This window comes from Prionailurus bengalensis, chromosome C1 (genome assembly GCF_016509475.1).
Source record: "Prionailurus bengalensis isolate Pbe53 chromosome C1, Fcat_Pben_1.1_paternal_pri, whole genome shotgun sequence".
Lineage (NCBI taxonomy): Eukaryota > Metazoa > Chordata > Mammalia > Carnivora > Felidae > Prionailurus > Prionailurus bengalensis.
The window spans coordinates 183483234-183501293 of record NC_057345.1 but is presented as its reverse complement, the minus strand read 5'-3'; the positions used below and the strand labels follow the sequence as shown (position 1 = coordinate 183501293).

General features: G+C 38.1%; 1 protein-coding gene across 4 annotated transcripts in view; it reads left to right on the top strand.

Annotated features, from left to right (window-relative positions):
- The window catches only part of HECW2 (HECT, C2 and WW domain containing E3 ubiquitin protein ligase 2), a 369888-nt gene extending 352561 nt beyond the window's left edge, over positions 1-17327 (top strand). For all 4 annotated transcript variants that reach the window (XM_043577368.1, XM_043577366.1, XM_043577367.1 and 1 more), the window contains one exon: positions 10753-17327. In XM_043577368.1, the coding sequence (XP_043433303.1) occupies positions 10753-10864 (112 nt within the window). In that variant the 3' untranslated portion in view covers positions 10865-17327. The remainder of the gene's footprint in view (positions 1-10752) is intronic.
- Positions 17328-18060: the final 733 nt, after the last annotated feature.

The window sequence follows — 18060 nt, the reverse complement described above, 5'->3', positions numbered from 1 at the left end:
AAAGGATTTGGAGAGCTGCAATAATGATGGAGGGGTAGTGGGTTTTTTGAAGGGGGGGGAAGCGTTTTGAAAATGGCTGTGTCTGGAGATTATTATGAATGAAATGCTGACCCAAATTAAGAAATAAGCAAGAATTAATTATGAAATGGGTGTCTCGGGGAGACAGTTTCTCTAGTAGACTAGAACTTTAAAAAATAAAAATATTTTTTAAAGATACAACTTTTTTCATTTTTAAAACTCTGCTTTTTATTCTTATGAAAACATTTACCAAAAAACAAAAACAAAAACAACAAAAAGGCCAAGAAATTCTTGTTCTCCTCAGAAAGCCCCTCCAGGCTAGTGCCCCCAGTGCACCTGTCACTCTGTCACACTTTATTTCCTTCATTAGACATACCCCAACTTAATCATTATGTTTAGTTATTGGTTTACTTGTTGATTATCTGTCTCTCCCTCTAGGATATAAGCCCGTGAGAACAAGGACCTTGTTGGAATTGAATATGGCTTTGCCTATAGTGCTGAGTCCTGGCATGTAATTTGCACTCAGTGAATATTGTTCTTAGTGAATTCTTTTTTTTTAATAATTTTTTTAAATGTTTTTATTTATTTTTGAGACAGAGAGAGACATAGCATGAGCAGGGGAGGGGCAGAGAGAGAGGGAGACACAGAATCCGAAACAGGGTCCAGGCTCGGAGCCGTCAGCACAGAGCCCGACGCGGGCCTCGAACTCATGGACTCTGAGATCATGACCTGAGCCGAAGTCGGACGCTTAGCCGACTGAGCCACCCAGGCGCCCTGTTCTTAGTGAATTCTTAAACTTAGGGTATGACTGTGGACTACTCCAGATGCGATATGCCAGAGTCACTTTTGTATCTCTGTATCCTCATCTGAACAATTGAGATACATACCAGTAATTACATCACAAAGTTGTCTTGAGGATGAACTGAGGTAACACATGCAAAGTGCTTAAAATGAGGCCTACTACATCATCCAATAAATGTAGCCATTATTTTTTTTGAAGTTTATTTATTTTGAGAGAGAGAGAGCAGGGGAGGGGCAGAGAGAGAGGGAGAGAAAGAAGCCCAAGCAGGCCCCGTGCTGTCAGCATGGAGCACAATGTGGGATTCAATCTCATGAACCATGAGATAATGACCGGAGCCAAAACCAAGAGTCGGACACTTAGATGACTTCACCACCCAGGTGCCCCTAGATTTAGCCATTATTACTGTTGTTCCTAATATCTAGCCCTCAGAGCTGGCATGGTATATCTTTGGGTGGGCAAGAAATATGCTATATCCACTCAGGATATTTATATTTTGCTTGGACTTCCAAGAGTTTTCGTCCTGGAACTGTTCCCTACTGAGTTTTCTTCTACAGCTTTAAATTCTTACATTTAACAAGTGTGTAGTCTTCTTCATTTACAGGTGAAGAAGCTCACAGTGCATAGGTTGAAGTTTCTTCCGCCGATCATCCCCAGATGCAGGAATCCCCACTATGGGGACATTCCACACTGTATTTATAAATCCAGGTACATTTTAACCAAGGTGTCCTATTGAAACTTTGGAAGGCATTATTAGCAGAGAGACTTCCTCTAAAAAAGCCTTTTGATACTCATTATGCATTTATTGTATGCAAAACCTTGTGGTAGATATAAATTGATCTCTGTCCATGTGGACCTTAACAGTGAAGCAAGTAATAGACATTTAAATGAACAGGTAACCAACATCATTGGCCACCAGATGGGATATGACAAATGAGTAGTGGGGGTAGTAAAGGCCAGAATTCCCTCCCTTGATTCACGTTTATTGAACACCTGGTGAAGGTCAGGGATTATTCTGTGTCGCCATGGATTACACGAATATTTGTGAACTAGTCTTAGGAATTCCTGTTCTAAATCTCATGGTCTAAGAAGATATTAATGGGGATATTACAGAAATTATGAATATTTTAAAAATCCTAACAAGTTTTACCTTTATTTGTGTTTATAAATCTATCTAGGCTAACAAAACAATCACTGGATTACTTTAATTGAATTTTATCATTCTGTGTGATTGGTAACTTTGAATTTTCATGCTGATTACAAGCTCTGAACTCATCGTCTATTCCCCCACCCATTTCCTATATTTCTTGCTTTGTTTAATGGTACCTCTGCCATCTTACTCCCCATACTTAGTCACCGGCTACCTTTCCTCTATGGAATAAATGGGAAAGGTCTTTGCATGAACACACCTCACTTCCTGATGTGGTCCTGCCTCCCCAACTGGCTTATGGTCTAGTCTTGGCCGCTGTCACTCAAGTACTTTTACTTCTCGAGTTTCCTGATGATGCATTGTTTCCCCATACTTCCGGGCAGTCTGCTAAGAACATCCTTCTCCTTGTTGTTTATCCAGAAAAACCCTATACACCTACAAATCCTTCAAGGCTTGGCACAAACAGTATCCACTTAAAGCCTTTCCTGACTCTGCGGAGCAGACTTGCAACTCCTTGTATTAAAATTGTTTGTGTGCAGGGCCACTAATAGCTCATCTGGATCTTTTGGATTAATTAGACAACTGTGTCTTGTAGCCTTGTGGAGAAATGCAGCCCTGAGTTAGGGCTCATGGTTTGGTGAGCATAGGCAAAGGTAGGCTGGATTTTAGTGCCCACTCACCCAGCCAGATCCCCTAGTGCAGAGCACAGACGGCACAAGCTTTAGGGCCTCCGATTTGCTTGCATATTTTGATGCCAGGTTGTAAATTCTCCTTGTGGGCAGAGGCCAGACTTTACTTCCTCATCTACCAGGGGACAGGTCAATGCCTGGCATGCAGTAGGAACTCAGTAAGTAATTGTTCAGTGAATGAAGGAATAAATGAAATGTTGTGTAAATTGAAAAATCTTTATTCATCATGGTACTTTGTGTGGGGAGGACAAGCTTTCAGAATATGGCATCTTCAGGGGGAGAAATAGTATAAGAGGTTTTACAGGGAAACAGCCTTGGATGCTGCCTGAAGAGTCATTGAGCCCTGAATTAGAGGCCCCGGAAAGCCTGGAGGAAACCCCCCTTTGCGTACTCCACAGCCCAACTACAGGCCCACTCTGGCCCTGCCCCCAGCAGCCCTGACAACCAGAACTGCAGGCACACCTGATTCCCTTAGGGGAAAGCCTGTGGACACTCACAGAGGCAAAATGTGGCCTTGAAAGGTAATTTAGGTCAGGAATACTCACATTTTCAAAGGAATCTAGACATTAACAAGTAATATGTTCCAAGGTTCCTTAGGAATTTTCCAGAATGCCTTTTGACTTATTAATTACTTGATAAAGAGGTGGGAATAGGAACAAGGAGACAAATCTGAAGGATTATGCACCACTGCCGATTGGAAAAAAGAGAGTATGAGTAAAACACTTTCTAAATAATAATGCAAGTACAAAGGATTTATTAGATTCAAATATATTTTGTTTCTAGGACTACCCCCAATTGATAAAATGAGATCCATGATTTTCTCCTTCTCTTTCTCCCTCTCTCTCTGTCCCTCATTTTCTCTTTTAATTTAAAATCCTGTTTGTAATTTCTTATTTGTCTTACATTTTGAGTCCTAAAGCTACCAAAAAATCAGTTCTGGGAAAATGGGCTATCAATTAATAAGTACACACACACACACACACACACACACACAGTGAAAGAGAGAGAGAGAGAGGAGAAATTCATTAATTTACTGTGAAAATTTAGAGGGGATTGTGATACTTTGGGCTCACTGGATTTAGATAATTGACTTGTCTATCTATAGGAAAGAAGAGAGAGTAAGCATGTGACCTGGTTAACGTTTGAAGAATACAGAAAGCACCAAGAGATTAAGTCATACCAGATGTCTGGAGGGCTTTAAGTCTTCTTTATATTGATGGCTGCACGATTTCCCAAAGATGGGTTCAGACCTGCCCTCCTTGAGTGGTTCTGGCTGCATAGATTAAAATGAGGTAAACTCATTATAGCCTTAGTGTAGCTGGCTTTGAAAGATTTGAAAAATGTTCTTTTATTGAGACTGAATAACTGGATGTGCTTTTGCTGCCAATGTCAACATAGTCTAAGAGCCCTCCTGTTATTTTCTGCTAGAGTTTTCTTAGGACATGGAATGGGGCGGGAGAGGGAGGAGTGTGAAAAGCCTCAGAGGATTGTGTTTTGTTTTGTTTTGCTTTTCCTCTTCTTGGCTCATACTGCAGGTTGATGGTAAATATTGGGCAATTTATTTAACCACACTATTCCTCAATTTCCTTATTAGCAATGCTGTCTTGTTTATAAGGAGTTTTGAAATTTTTGCAGGCATACAAAATGCTGATGTAGATAGCCAATGTCGATATCTTATTTCTCATCCACTTGATGTCTGTCCAGTAGTGGAGACCACCTGCATCGGACTCACTTGTAGTGATTGTTAAAATACAGATCCCTAGGCCCACCCTAAACTTTCTGAATTAGAATCTTAGGGGGTGGAGCCAAAGATCTCCAAGGTAAACAGGCTTCTTGGGTGATTCTGATGCACTTCAATGTGTCCCTTAACGTACCTCTGCTTTCTGGTAAGCCTGAGATAGGACTGATGGTTTGAACTGAGCCTAAAAATCCCCCGGTATCTCCCAAGGTTTTCTGGACTGACCTAATGCAGACCATTTTCCCCAGAGCTACTGCATATTGTGTTTGAGTCATTCATTTAAAAAATATTTGAAGCTTCATTTGGCTAAGCCTTGTCATCAAAATGTATGTAATCTAATATGATGTTCAAGTAGGATGTCCTGTAATGTATGTGGTCTGTGAACTAACAGTTCACAGTCAGGAGTAGGATAAAATTAACACTCAGACTTCAAAAAATGAAAGAACAGAGCCCATGAACATTCCTGTTTTCGGTTTCATCTTGGACTTCCCCTAGGTTGGGGTCCTATTTTTGATTTGGCCACTGACTCAACTTTGACCTTGGGAAAACCACTTAATCTTTCTGAAGTTTCCCCATCCACAGTATATATACTTTCCATCCTCGTGAAGCATTTTCTAGAGAAGCTATTTAGTTTATTCAGAGGGAAAGTTCTTTTATGGTAACCATATGTTATACAACTAGATATAATTTCGGAAGCAGTGATCATCTTAGATTATGGATCAGTAATGGTGATTGTGTCTTATGACTGAAGAGGATCAAAAAAAGTTGTCCAGTCCTTCCCTTTGTGTTGAGATCTGAGTCTTTAGAGAGAAGAGTACTCAGGCGTAAAAAAAACCATTCAGACTTATAGATTTACTGGATAAGATACCATAGTATCTGCAAAGATACTACAGAAACTGCAGAGAGAGAGACATGCTGAGTTCCTGTTTCTCTGCTCAGGTACCGGGGGAGTGGAAGGACATCTGTTTACTCTCAGCTGTGCCCCCTGCCTATCCTTGATAGGGTGATTCTACTGTATTACATTCATCACACTTACCTCCTTTCCTTGGACTGTTCTACTACCTTGAGACCTGCAGTCATTTTCTATTGCTGCATCACCAATTAGCACAAACTTAGCACCTTAAACCAACACACAATTATATCACTTTCTGCAGATCAGGAGTTCACGCAAGGCTTAGCTGGGTCTTCTGCTCAGCATCTCACAAGACTGAAATCAGGGTATTGGCTGGAATGCATTCTCATCTGGAGGCTCAACTGGACCTGCTTCCAAGCTCTTTTAGGCTGTTGGCAAAATTATAGCTATAGAATCCATGGCAGGTGACTTCTTTAAATCCAGCAACATTGAGAGTCTCTGACCTCCCTGATGCTTTTTTATTTTTATTTTTATTTTTATTTTTAATTTTTTTTAACGTTTATTTATTTTTGAGACAGAGAGAGACAGAGCATGAACAGGGGAGGGGCAGAGAGAGAGGGAGACACAGAATCGGAAGCAGGCTCCAGGCTCTGAGCCATCAGCCCAGAGCCGGACGCGGGGCTCGAACTCACGGACCGCAAGATCGTGACCTGAGCTGAAGTCGGACGCTTAACAGACTGAGGCACCCAGGCGCCCCTGATGCTTTTTTAAAGGTCTCACCTAATTAGGTCAGGCCAACCCAGGATAATCACCCTTTTGTTTAACTTAAAATCAACCCCTGGCTTTAATTACATCTGCAGTATACCTTCATCTATGCCATATTCCATGGATTGCAAGTTACAAATCCCACTCATGCTCGAAAGATGGGGATTATACAAAGGCTTGGGTCATGGTGAGTCATCTTAGAATTTGCCTGCCACAGACCCACAGTGAATTAAAATTCTGCAATTAAGTATGTGCAAGAACTTAACTGGGGACTTTAAACATTACTATTTATGAATCCCTATTCCTATGTATGTGACCATTCTGTTAATTCTTAATTAACTAAAACTAGCCTCTAGTTAAGGGAAAATATTTGGTGTCAAGAGGGAAGGAACAGGCTTAACTAGGGTGTGATAAATTACACTGATAGTCATGCCCTGTCCTAAGCAAATAAACCATTAATTAGGGATTATTACTTAGCTAGCAAATGGCTCATCTTGAACTATTTTTATTTCCTAATTCACCCAAAATGACTCAATTCATGAAAATGAGTTCACACGTATCTATTCAAGATTACAACTATGAGCTACTCTTTTGAGAAAAGTTGTCCCCAAAGTTGATCTATAGCACTCTTTAATACACCAGCACTACCAAAAGAAAAGCATAGACAACAAAAAACTCCTACTAGGTGTAAGCAATAATGATCACTTTTTCAACATCTTTCTTATCAATACACTGAAGACAGAATGACAATGTATCAGAAATGGATAACAAAGAGCCAGGTTTACATTGTTCTGTAAATAAAAGGCATAACTAAATTAAAAAGTGAATGGCTGAAGAGATTAGCCGGAGATAATACAAGAGTTAATCTCTTTATTTTGTACTGTTTATGCCAATCAATAAGAAATCCTAAAGCTTTAAATGACAAAATGGACTTCACACTCAGAGGATGGCTGTTATAAAAATAATAATGGTAATAAATATTGATAAGGATGTACACAAATTGGAACCCTTGTTCACTGCTGATAGGAATGTAGAATGATGCAGCCATTGTGGAAAACAGTATGGCAGTTCTTAAAAAAAATTTACAATAGAGGGGCACCTGGGTGACTCAGTCAGTTGAGCTTCTGACTTCAGCTCAGGTCATGATTTCATGGTTTGTGAGTTCCAGCCCTGTGTTGGGCTCTGTGCTGACAGCTCAGAGCCTGGAGCCTGCTTTGGATTCTGTGTCTCCCTCTTTCTCTTCCCCTTCCTGCTTGAACTCTCTCTCTCTCTGTCTCTCTCTCTGTCTCTCTCTCTCCCTGTCTCCCTCAACAATAAATAAACATTTTAAAAGAATTTTTTTTAATTAAAAAAAATTTACAATAGAATTGCTATATGATCCAGCAATTCCATTCCTGGGTATATACACAAAAAGAATTAAAAGCAGGGACTTGACAAGATACTCGCACACCAATGTACATAACAACATTTTTTTTAATAGCTAAAAGATGGAAACAACCCTTGCCCATCAGTGGATGAATGGATTAACAAAATGCAGTATATACCTGCATTGGAGTATTATTCAACCTCAAAAAAAAAAAAAAAAAAAAGGAAGTTCTGATCCATGCTATAATATGGGCCTGGAAGACATTATTATGCTCAGTGAAATAAGCCCATCATAAGGGACAATGATTCCAGTGACAAAAGGTACCTACTATAGTGAAATACATAGAAAATAGAGTTGTGGTTGCAGGGGTAAGAGAGGATTGGAGTTGGTGTTCAATAGTATAGTTTCAGCTTGGAAAGATTTTAAAATTTCAGAGATGGGTGGTAGTGATAGTTGCAAAACACTGTCGATGTACTTAATGCTACAGAACTGCACTTAAAATTGGCTAATACCAGATGCCTGGGTGGCTCAATCAGTTGAGCATCTGACTGGGCTCAGGTTGTGATATCACAGTTCATGAGATGGAGCCCCGGGTGGGGACAGGTGCAGAGCCTGCTTGGGATTCTCTCTCTTCCCCTCTTTCTGCTGCTCTTCTGCTCATTCTCTCTCTCTCCTTTCCTCTCTCTCTCTCTCTCTCTCTCTCTCTCTTTCCTTCCCTCTTTCCCTCCCTCCCTCTCTCTCTCTCTCTCTTTCCTTCCCTCTTTCCCTCCCTCCCTCTCTCTCTCTCTCTCTCAAAAAAAAAAAAAAAAAAAAGAACACTTGAAAAGATAAACAGGCCAAGGAGATGAACATGTAGGTCACAAAATAGGAAATGTTACAAGCAAGCTAACTTGGAGAAAGATGCTCAGCCATGTCGGTCACCAAAGAAATGAAAAATTTTATATTTCATTTAATGAAGCATTATCTTTTAGTCTAATGGGATAATCAATGTTATTCATCTAAATACAAAGCCCGGCATATAATTATATTCAAAACATATTTTACTTCTCTGCTTCTTCTCATTTCCCTAGAACAGAGATAAAGTCTTCATTGAATAATTCTATACTGGTACACAGGACTATCCTAGGACTATCTTTTAAACCATTCTAGGACTATCTTTTAGTATGCTAGTTTAATTTTTTTTAAGTTAAATGTCTTTGGGACGCCTGGGTGGCTCATTTGGTTGAGTATCCGACTTCGGCTCTGGTCATGATCTCATGGTTCATGGGTTCGAGCCCCGCATCGGGCTCTGTGCTGACAGCTCAGAGCCTGGAGTCTGCTTTGTGGATTCTGTCTCCCTCTCTCTCTGCCCCTGCCCAGCTCATACTCTGTCTCTCTCTCTCTCTCTCTCTCTCTCTCTCAAAAATAAATAAAACATTAAAAAAAAAAAGCTAAACATCTTCCTTGAGGCCTCCAAGTTGAGGTTCCAGTGTAAGGGAGATACAACAAGAACTACATTAACAAGAATTATATTAAATGCAATTCTGAAATAGTTTGTTATGTTAAAAACGTGTTTGGGTACAAAGATTAATTAGATGACTTCCCCCCATATATCTAGCATTTGTAATAACAAGAGTCATAAACTCTGAGCCAGTACCATATCTCTGTCCTAAAACTGATATTCTTATAATTGAGCCCCTTTGCATTCCCCGTCTAAAAAGGCACGTGGCCAGACACCTGCTTGATTATCTCTTTGTTATTTTGTCATTTCCATGAGTCATGATTATCTTTTGGCAATTTAATGAAGGCAACTAGAGCAAATCTTTTTGATGGTAATGAAATGTAGCTAACAATACATCCCTTATTTATTGGTCAAACAGTGTGAGCCAGGCATGATATTAAACACGCTTCTGTTACTTGATTTAATTCTTTAATTCTTCATTTAATTCTTTGGATCCTTCTGAGACAAATGATATTCTCATTTTATAGGTGAGAAATGGAGTCTCAGGGAGTTTTAATAACTCCAAATCACACAGCTGGGTGGTAGACCTAGAATTCAAACCCCAGTCTGTTCAACTTCAAACTTCTCATCCTTCCATGGCACTAAACTGCATCTAGGAATGTAATTATATTTACGTCTTAAGGGTTAAAGTGATTTATGAGAGTGAAAATTTAAACATGTAACTTTGTAAAAATAGTCCATCAGTAATTATAACTCCTAAAATTACATATGAATTTGGGAGCAGTTTTTTTTTTTCATTTTTTTTTTCAACGTTTATTTATTTTTGGGACAGAGAGAGACAGAGCATGAACGGGGGAGGGGCAGAGAGAGAGGGAGACACAGAATCGGAAACAGGCTCCAGGCTCTGAGCCATCAGCCCAGAGCCTGACGCGGGGCTCGAACTCCCGGACCGAGAGATCCTGACCTGGCTGAAGTCGGACGCTTAACCGACTGCGCCACCCAGGCGCCCCTGGAGCAGTTTTTTTTTTAGTCAACGTTGTTTAGCCCCCACAAAGAAGCTGTTGTACATTCAGAATAAAATGCTTCCTATTCCATGTCAAAAGTGCAGATTTTTTTCCTGATAAGGTGTACTATTTGGAGACTGTCTATTTTTTATTGTGATTCAGGTGCAAATAACAGGAAAGCATATTTTTTTCCTATCTTGGCAAAAGGGGAGGTATTTCTAAAAAAGAATACTTAATGTAATGATTTAAATGGCCATGATTTTGTACTGTAGTTAGGAGAAAACAGATTATAGCACAGGATTGGAAGAAGTAACAATGGTCTACTGACCTCGGCAGGAAAATCCAGCCAGGGAATTTCCCCAAGACTCTAAGCCAGTCTTCAGAGATACTCAGTGCTCTTCTGTGCCCAACAAAATGACAGAATGTAAAACCCTAGATTTTCTGAGACATCCATGCATAATCAAACTCTGAAAATGAATTACTTTGCAAGAACTTACATTCATGTCTGTGTAAGTGTTGAATCTCTAAATTGTACACCTGAAACTTATATTACACTGTTATGTTCACTAACTGGAATTCAAATAAAAACTTAGAAAAAAAGTATAACATCAAAAGAGATGCAAAAAATCAAACTTGTCTTTGCAGTTCTTAGACAACTAAACAAAGCAATATGTATGTAATGTGGATTTTAAATGGTTGTGAAAACAAAGAAAATATTTTTTAAATATCCCATTCCTCTTTAGAAATTCAAATGTTTTCAGTTTCTCCAAAAAATAAGTGTGAAAATTGGCAACAATCTGAATATGAAAGACGAGCATGAACACATGCGTGTGCACGCACGTGCACGCACACACACGCACACACACACACACACCAATCTCATTTTGTTCAAAGCACGTTAATCTTGGTACTGCTGCTTCTGTTTGCAGAGCTCACACTTGTTTCAACCGTCTGGATCTCCCCCCGTACCCATCATTCTCCATGCTTTATGAAAAACTCTTGACAGCAGTTGAAGAAACAAGTACCTTTGGACTTGAGTGACCTGGAAGAACGATGCCAGGCTCTGTATGGACAGGCAATTTCAGAAGCTGCTGTCTAGAAGAATGACTGAATGTTGGAAGTTTCAAGAGTATGCTTCCACTAGAGTCAAGCTGAGTGCTATTATTTTCCAGGAACACATGCTCTGTCACAATGGGGTCCGGATAGTGGTGATGAGTCCTCTTGGAAGGATTTGGGTGAGCTTGATGCCCAGGGAACTACCCAACAGTCTTTCAATCAACAGTTGTTGACTGCCAAACTTTTTTCCATTTGTGTTATGTTCCAAGACAAAGATGAACCTGTACACGATCAGCTCCATGGTAACTTTCAGGGACTTGGGAGAATCTTGAAACTTACCTTTGAACGCGGTTCAAGCCCAACTGGCAGCACTTGGTCCAATCTCCAAATTAGCTCAAGTTAAATAATATAATAAAAACAAATATATTTCCTAAAAGTACATTCATTTAAGCCCTACGTTATAGCAGAATATTCATTTTCTTGCTATGAGTGCCTGCATGGTGTGCACCATAGGTTTCAGCTTTCATGGGACACAAGTGAAAATGAAACCAAGTCAACATGAGGTAACTTTAAAGATTTGCAATAAGGTGGTCTGTGACAATGTATATGCAAAGTGGTATGTGTGTAATTATGGCTGAAGACAAACTGTTCTACAATGAATAACTAATGACAGATTTTATGCTTTATAATGCATGAAAACAATTTAAAAATAACTAGCAATTAATCACAGCATATCAGGAAAAAATACACAGTGAGTTGTTTACTTTTCATAGGTTCATTATATTTATGTTCTTTAAGATGTATATAAGAACCAACCTGTTCCGTATGTATCACCTGTTCCATTTTCATGTTCCATGCTTACTCGGGCATCATGCTAGTACGTATCCTTTTAAGCACTCTCAAGGGAACAAAAGGGCCTTTTATTTTTATAAAGGTACAAAAAAAATTCCCCGAAATATTTTGCACTGAATGTACCAAAGTTGAAGGGACATTACAATATGACTAACAGCAACTCCATCACTTGACAAGTAAATAGAAAATAGCTTCTAAATCAAACTTCCTTCACAGTGCCATGTCTACCACTACAAGGACTGTGCATCTAAGTAATAATTTTTTAAGACTCACTATATGTGATAGTATGATATGCATTTATTTAAAATGCATTAGACTTCTTCCATCCATCAAATACTTTACAGGATGGCATTTAATACAGATATTTCGTATTTCCCCCACTGCTTTTTATTTGTACAGCATCATTAAACACTAAGATCATTTAGAGAGCCATCAGCAACACCCAAGAGATCAGCTCTCTTTAGTAATAAGAATTCCATTTTCCCTCATCAGTGAAGACATCACAAATTGAAACTCTCAGCACTATATTTCTAAGCCTGCATTTTCACTGATGCATAATTTTCTTATCAATATTAAGAAACAATTTTTCTATGGTCTCTCAGAAACTGCATGATATCACTAATGTTATTTCTGCTTAGTTTTATCAGACGATGTTCTTCATTTTTATTGCTTTTGGGGTTATTTCACATCACTGTTTATTTCTTGACTTCTGGCCGTAACTAATCAAGAGTGGGTTCTTCAATAGAGTGAAGTTAAATCGTGGATAATAAAAGCATTGGATTCACATTTGGTTTGCCAGCCTGTGGTTTTACAGGCACTGCCCAGACACCTCTTTGAGAATTATAAGTAGCCATGGAATTCCTATTATGGGATGTTGGCAATCTTGTATTTTATAGAGTCAGATGCATGGTTTTCACAGATGGTTTTTAAGAACTAATTGCTCTCCTGTTGGTTAAGCTATGTTTACCATTGAGACCCTCAAGAGGAATACCACTCATGCTGCGATCCTGAACTAAAGACAGGTACTATAGCATGGGGAAATGTTCCCCCAAAAGGTTACAGAAATCTGGAGATAAGAAAGGAAGATTTATCTGTGTACTATAATTAGACCAGGAAAAAAGGGAAGAGAAAAAAATTTTAATTGGAAATGTTAGCTTGTGTTTACTGATCATGAATATAAGTATATATTTAATTTGCAAACTATTTTTACTTGTTTGTATTTTTTTCATTATAAGGAAAAATAGTATAACATACTTTTTCAAAAAAAAAAAACAACCCACATCTTTGACGGTATATAAGATGGTTCAGAGCTGGCATTCTCTAAGCAGCTGGTATAAAAAGTTACATTTCTTTCAAAAATAGACCATGTTAGCTTTCATTTGGTTTGTGACACTTTGCTATCATGTTCCACATTATTAGGTAAAAGAAGTTTGAAATAAAATGTATCTCTTTAATTATTTCTAACAACTATAGTCCTTGTTAAGGCATCTAACGTCTTCCCAAATAACAGGATAATCATCTGCTGTTGCTACTGTTCTCAGAATTGGGAATTATCGAAGACATACTTAACATATCAGAACACTATTATAACTGATCCTACTATTCATAATCAGTAAAACAAAAAAATCCAATAATAACTGTGAAAATATTAAATAACGTTTCTACAGAATAAATTGGACTGTAGCATCTGCTACAAACAGAAATACCCATAAATATTTTCTTTTGGACTCTGAGCCTAGATGACTTGGCTGTATGGTCTCGTTTTCTTTAAGAAACTCAGGAGTGATGCTTACACTCTGCTGTCTTCTATAAAAGACAGTCATGATACATCATGTATGTTTGTAGAACATCTCTTAGATGAAGCAAGAGGCGCACTCTTGGCCTTCACTCTGTGCCAACCACTATGTTTGATGATAGAGATGTAGGATTCAAAAATCTGCCCTTGAGAAGCTCACGGTCTAGTGGAGTAGACACCAAGGTTTTAAAAAAAAGTATTTTTAATAAAATTTGTCATGTTTTACAATCAAGGAATGAGGAGAGAACAGCTTGTTCCATCTGGGAGATCCAATGAAGGCTTCATACATGGGAGATACTGTGGCTGAAAATAAAAGTCACATAAATAGTAACTAAGAGCATGTAATAGTGTGTCAATACTGGTCAAGTGTGGAGGCCCAGGGTACATTTACCCACAAGGGTTTACAGTGTGCAGGCGGGAGCCGAACCATGAAGGAGCAACTCAAGGATCTTCAAATTATCAAAGAAATGCCAAAATTAAATCCAGTCATTTCCCTCCGTTTCCTTTCACCTGTCCTTGAGCCCAACTCACTTCTGGGGTCAAAACATTGATTTTGTGCACAAAAATGAATAGATCTTGGTTCAAGAAGCATGGTCACAATTTTCTAGCCTATGTTATGTTTATAATTTAATAGACATTCTATAATCAATGAAGGAACACCTCTCACCTGCATAACAATCAGAAGTGCTAGAACTGCCTTCAAATGGTTAACAGTAATGTTAGACTGTGTGTGTGTGTGGTGCTTTAAGGTTTCAAAATGCTGTCACGTGCATCTTCTTTTGCTCCTCATGTACTTTGTGGGGGAGAAGGTATCAATCCCCGCTGGGTTGACACTGGTTTTCATGGATGGCTCGTAAGATCCATTTCAACACTTTACGGTTGCAATTCTAGGCTTCACTTCAAGAAATGTGGAGGCTAACGTTTCTTCCAACGTATTCCACTATCAGTGAATTTTGCAAGATGCTTCATCTGCCCAAATTCTCATTTCTTCAAACAAACGCTCTTAAAATGTGACACCTTCTAAAAAGCCCGTGGAAGAAATTAGTGTATTCACAGAAAAAACTCCTCATGGACTTAATATTTGCATTTTACTACTTGTTACGAGAAATTTCAAACCATGCAAAATGGGATGGCTTTTGGTGGATTTCTATAGTACAGTTCAGTTCTCTAGAATATAATTTGGAAGCAAGATAAGGTTTGAAACAACCACTTTAATCAAGAGTTTTACTTTATTTTTCAATTCTTAATGAAGATGGATCCAGAGCTCTGGTAGTTAGGTTCCTGTGATGTGGATGAAGGAACCCCTGCAGATTCTCTTTTCCTCTCTGTCCTCTTCATGTTTATTCACTTTTTTCTTTCTTTCTGCCCAAATTGTATTTATAACTTGACCACTTCTAACTAAAGCAAACATCTTATAATAAAGAATCTGAAAATCTTTCCAACTTAACCCTCTTGGGGAAATTCCCAAGGCAGGCAAAATGATGATCCACCATCATTAAAAGATACCCATAACCCTGCATAGTAAAAACATGCAAATAAAGAATGTGACCGAATCTCCAAACTGGGTCTGAGCTTTAGGCCTTATTGTGCTCCTCTTATCTGCTTTAGTGGATGACTAAAAACACTCTAGATCTCAGACACCTTACTTGTAACCATAAAACTTGAGTTGAAATTAATGAGCATGTCACTTTTAATCAGATTCTAATTTTGAAAAACGTGTTACCTTTCTAGTTCAATTGTGTTTTCCAGATAGACTTGTTTATCTAACACGGAAACATACGAATGCCAGAGATATTAAGCTGTCTAAATTTTGGCTTAAGGCCAACAGCGGTCCACTAGAGGCATAATAAAAACAAAAAGTAGAAAAGAGAAGTCCAGCGGTTGTGTTCCCCACCCCTGCCAGAATGTAATGCTAACTGTTGACCAACTGTCAAGACTCAGAAGTGGTAGCTGCATTCCAAGGAGCTGGCACAAAGGATATGAGTGTGTGTGTGCTACCCTTATCATGGCAAGCTGGGCCGGGGGTGCAGCGATGATTAAGACAGGACCGTAAGAGAGGGAAAGATAGAACAAGGGTTGGAAAGATCATCTCAGGACCTGCTGGTGGGGGTAGGAACATGTACTTCAATTTGGTTTCTGACTTGGGGGGGGGGGGTGGGGAATAAAAAAGAATGCTGCCTAGTAAGGGCACTGCTTGATAATCTGCCTGGTGGGAAATAACCCTCATTGTATCATTTCAGTAGATCGATAACATCCTCTGTATTGCAAAACAGAATTTAGCCCCAAATTATTAAAGCTAACCATAGCTGAATCAGGAAATTTGACAATTGGGCATTAAATTATGTCGTGGATTTTATTTACCTTCAGAATTATTACTGATATTATTGAGCTTTCTATATAAGTAAAAGAAACGGGGTAGTTAGACATATTTATTTTGCTTAATTTGTTTTTCAGACATTCTTTGACATTAGAATAGCTTTTGGGACATTTCCATGGTTTCTAGTGGTGACTTAAATGTTCCCTGTTAACCCAGAAAGCAAAATCCTAAGAATTAGGTTGCTGAATTGTAAATGGAGACCTAATCAGTGTTTCCAATTTTTCAGGAAGTTAATCAAGACTGAAAATACACTTGCTTAGATTTAATCTGCTAGCTAGTTTATTTGGCTTTCATGATGGCACAGTTTGGTAGAATTGGCAGGCCCTAGTTGTATGGTATTTGGGGAACACAGAGAAATTATGTTTATATATGTGATTTTTATGTCTAGTGGCCTTGGGCAGGTGATATCTTTCTATCTAATTTTCTTTTAGGATATTACAACCCTGAGGAGTGTTGATAGGTATGTTGTATGATTCAAACTGAATCAGCTATTACTGATGCAGGTAAGGAACCGTCAGTAAACTTCTGGTTACTACACCTTCTGTAAAAAAGGATGGATAATGTTCAAGAGATACCTTGGAAGGACTAACCAGGAAACACACAGAACTGAGTGTTCTTTTAGGACCCTAAAGCTCTAAAAGCTGTTATTACAACCTATTTTTCTTTATGTGATATCGTAAGTAAAATTTGAAGCTGTTAATATATTGGAAAGTGCATAAGATTACATGTTTTTATAATAGGGATGCAGGCATTCCAAAATAAATAAATAAAAATACATGCATCTCTCTTGCCTCTTACTGAAAGTATTAATCTAATTTTATAATAATGCTTACTTTTTAATATTAAGGCTCTGTAAAAAGAGACATATTTATTTCTAAGATTTCAGTAGAGCACAGGTGATGTATTTTTTTAAGCCTTATCATTTCTTTTCACCAACTCTACCCATGTATCTACTATACCATGTATCCCAGTTAATAGCTATGTTTCTATTTTTGTTGAGTTAATTTAAGCTTCATATTCATTCAATGTGACTTTAGATACAGAATAACAATGGGAGGTATTTAATACTGGCATTAAGACCATACAGCTCTCATTTCACCTTATATTTAAATTTCATCTATTTTTTTTCAAAGCTAATAATGCAGATTGTTGACATCCTTGAAATGATTTGTGGGTGGTATTAAATGGAGCCTGGGACTTTGAAATGTAGACTAGATGTTTGTTTTCCGGAAAGTTTGTATTCTTATCCTCACCTGAACCCCTGACTTTTGTGTTGTATTTTTTATGATTCCAAAATGCTTTGAGGGAAAGATATTTTAATGTGTACAATTTGTTTTATTTTCATACTGATCTCTATTTTTGTTTAAAACCATGTTGCATCATGAAATCACTTAATCCAAAATAAATCTTCTTTAAAAAAAATAGATTATGACTTCTCTGTGATACATTTGGGAAAGAAAAAACTCAAAAGGAAAGAGAACAAAGTAGGGATAAAGGTCTTGTGGGATTAGTATGCAGCTTTGTGGATCCAGAAAGTTCTCTTCATGATATTTATAATTAGGACTCCATTTTGTTTATCCCTAAAAGAATGTTTCAGTATTTGATAGCCCCATCAAATAATGTTGAAGAAATGAATTAATACAAATCATAGTCTCTTAACTCACATGGGCTGAGACTATTTGTTAAGCCATCTTGGTTGAATGCTTGTTTTATAAACACATAATGCATACCACCACTCCCACCACCACTACCAATCTAATCCAGGGATCACATATTCACAAGCCTCCAGGGATCAGTTAGGTATTGCATGAGTGAAACTGGCTGGATGTAAGCAACAGAGAGTGATTGGATTTACCCAAAGACGGCATTCTAATATTTTACTCCAGCTCTAGTCACATAAGATTTAAGTCCAGTGTTGAAAGATCTTCAGATTTATCAAGAGAAACCCAGAAATCTAATTTTTATGTGATAATTCTAGATCTTTTTATGCTGGGTGAATCAACGCAAATAATGTCTGTAGGTTGAATTTGTCTTGCAGGTCCAACCAGTTTGGACTCTTCATTTAATCAATTTAAGCAATATCATTATCTGTTATACTTGATTCGTAGTGTAAATGAACTGACCAAACAAATAAAATATTACTAAGACAAGTAGTTG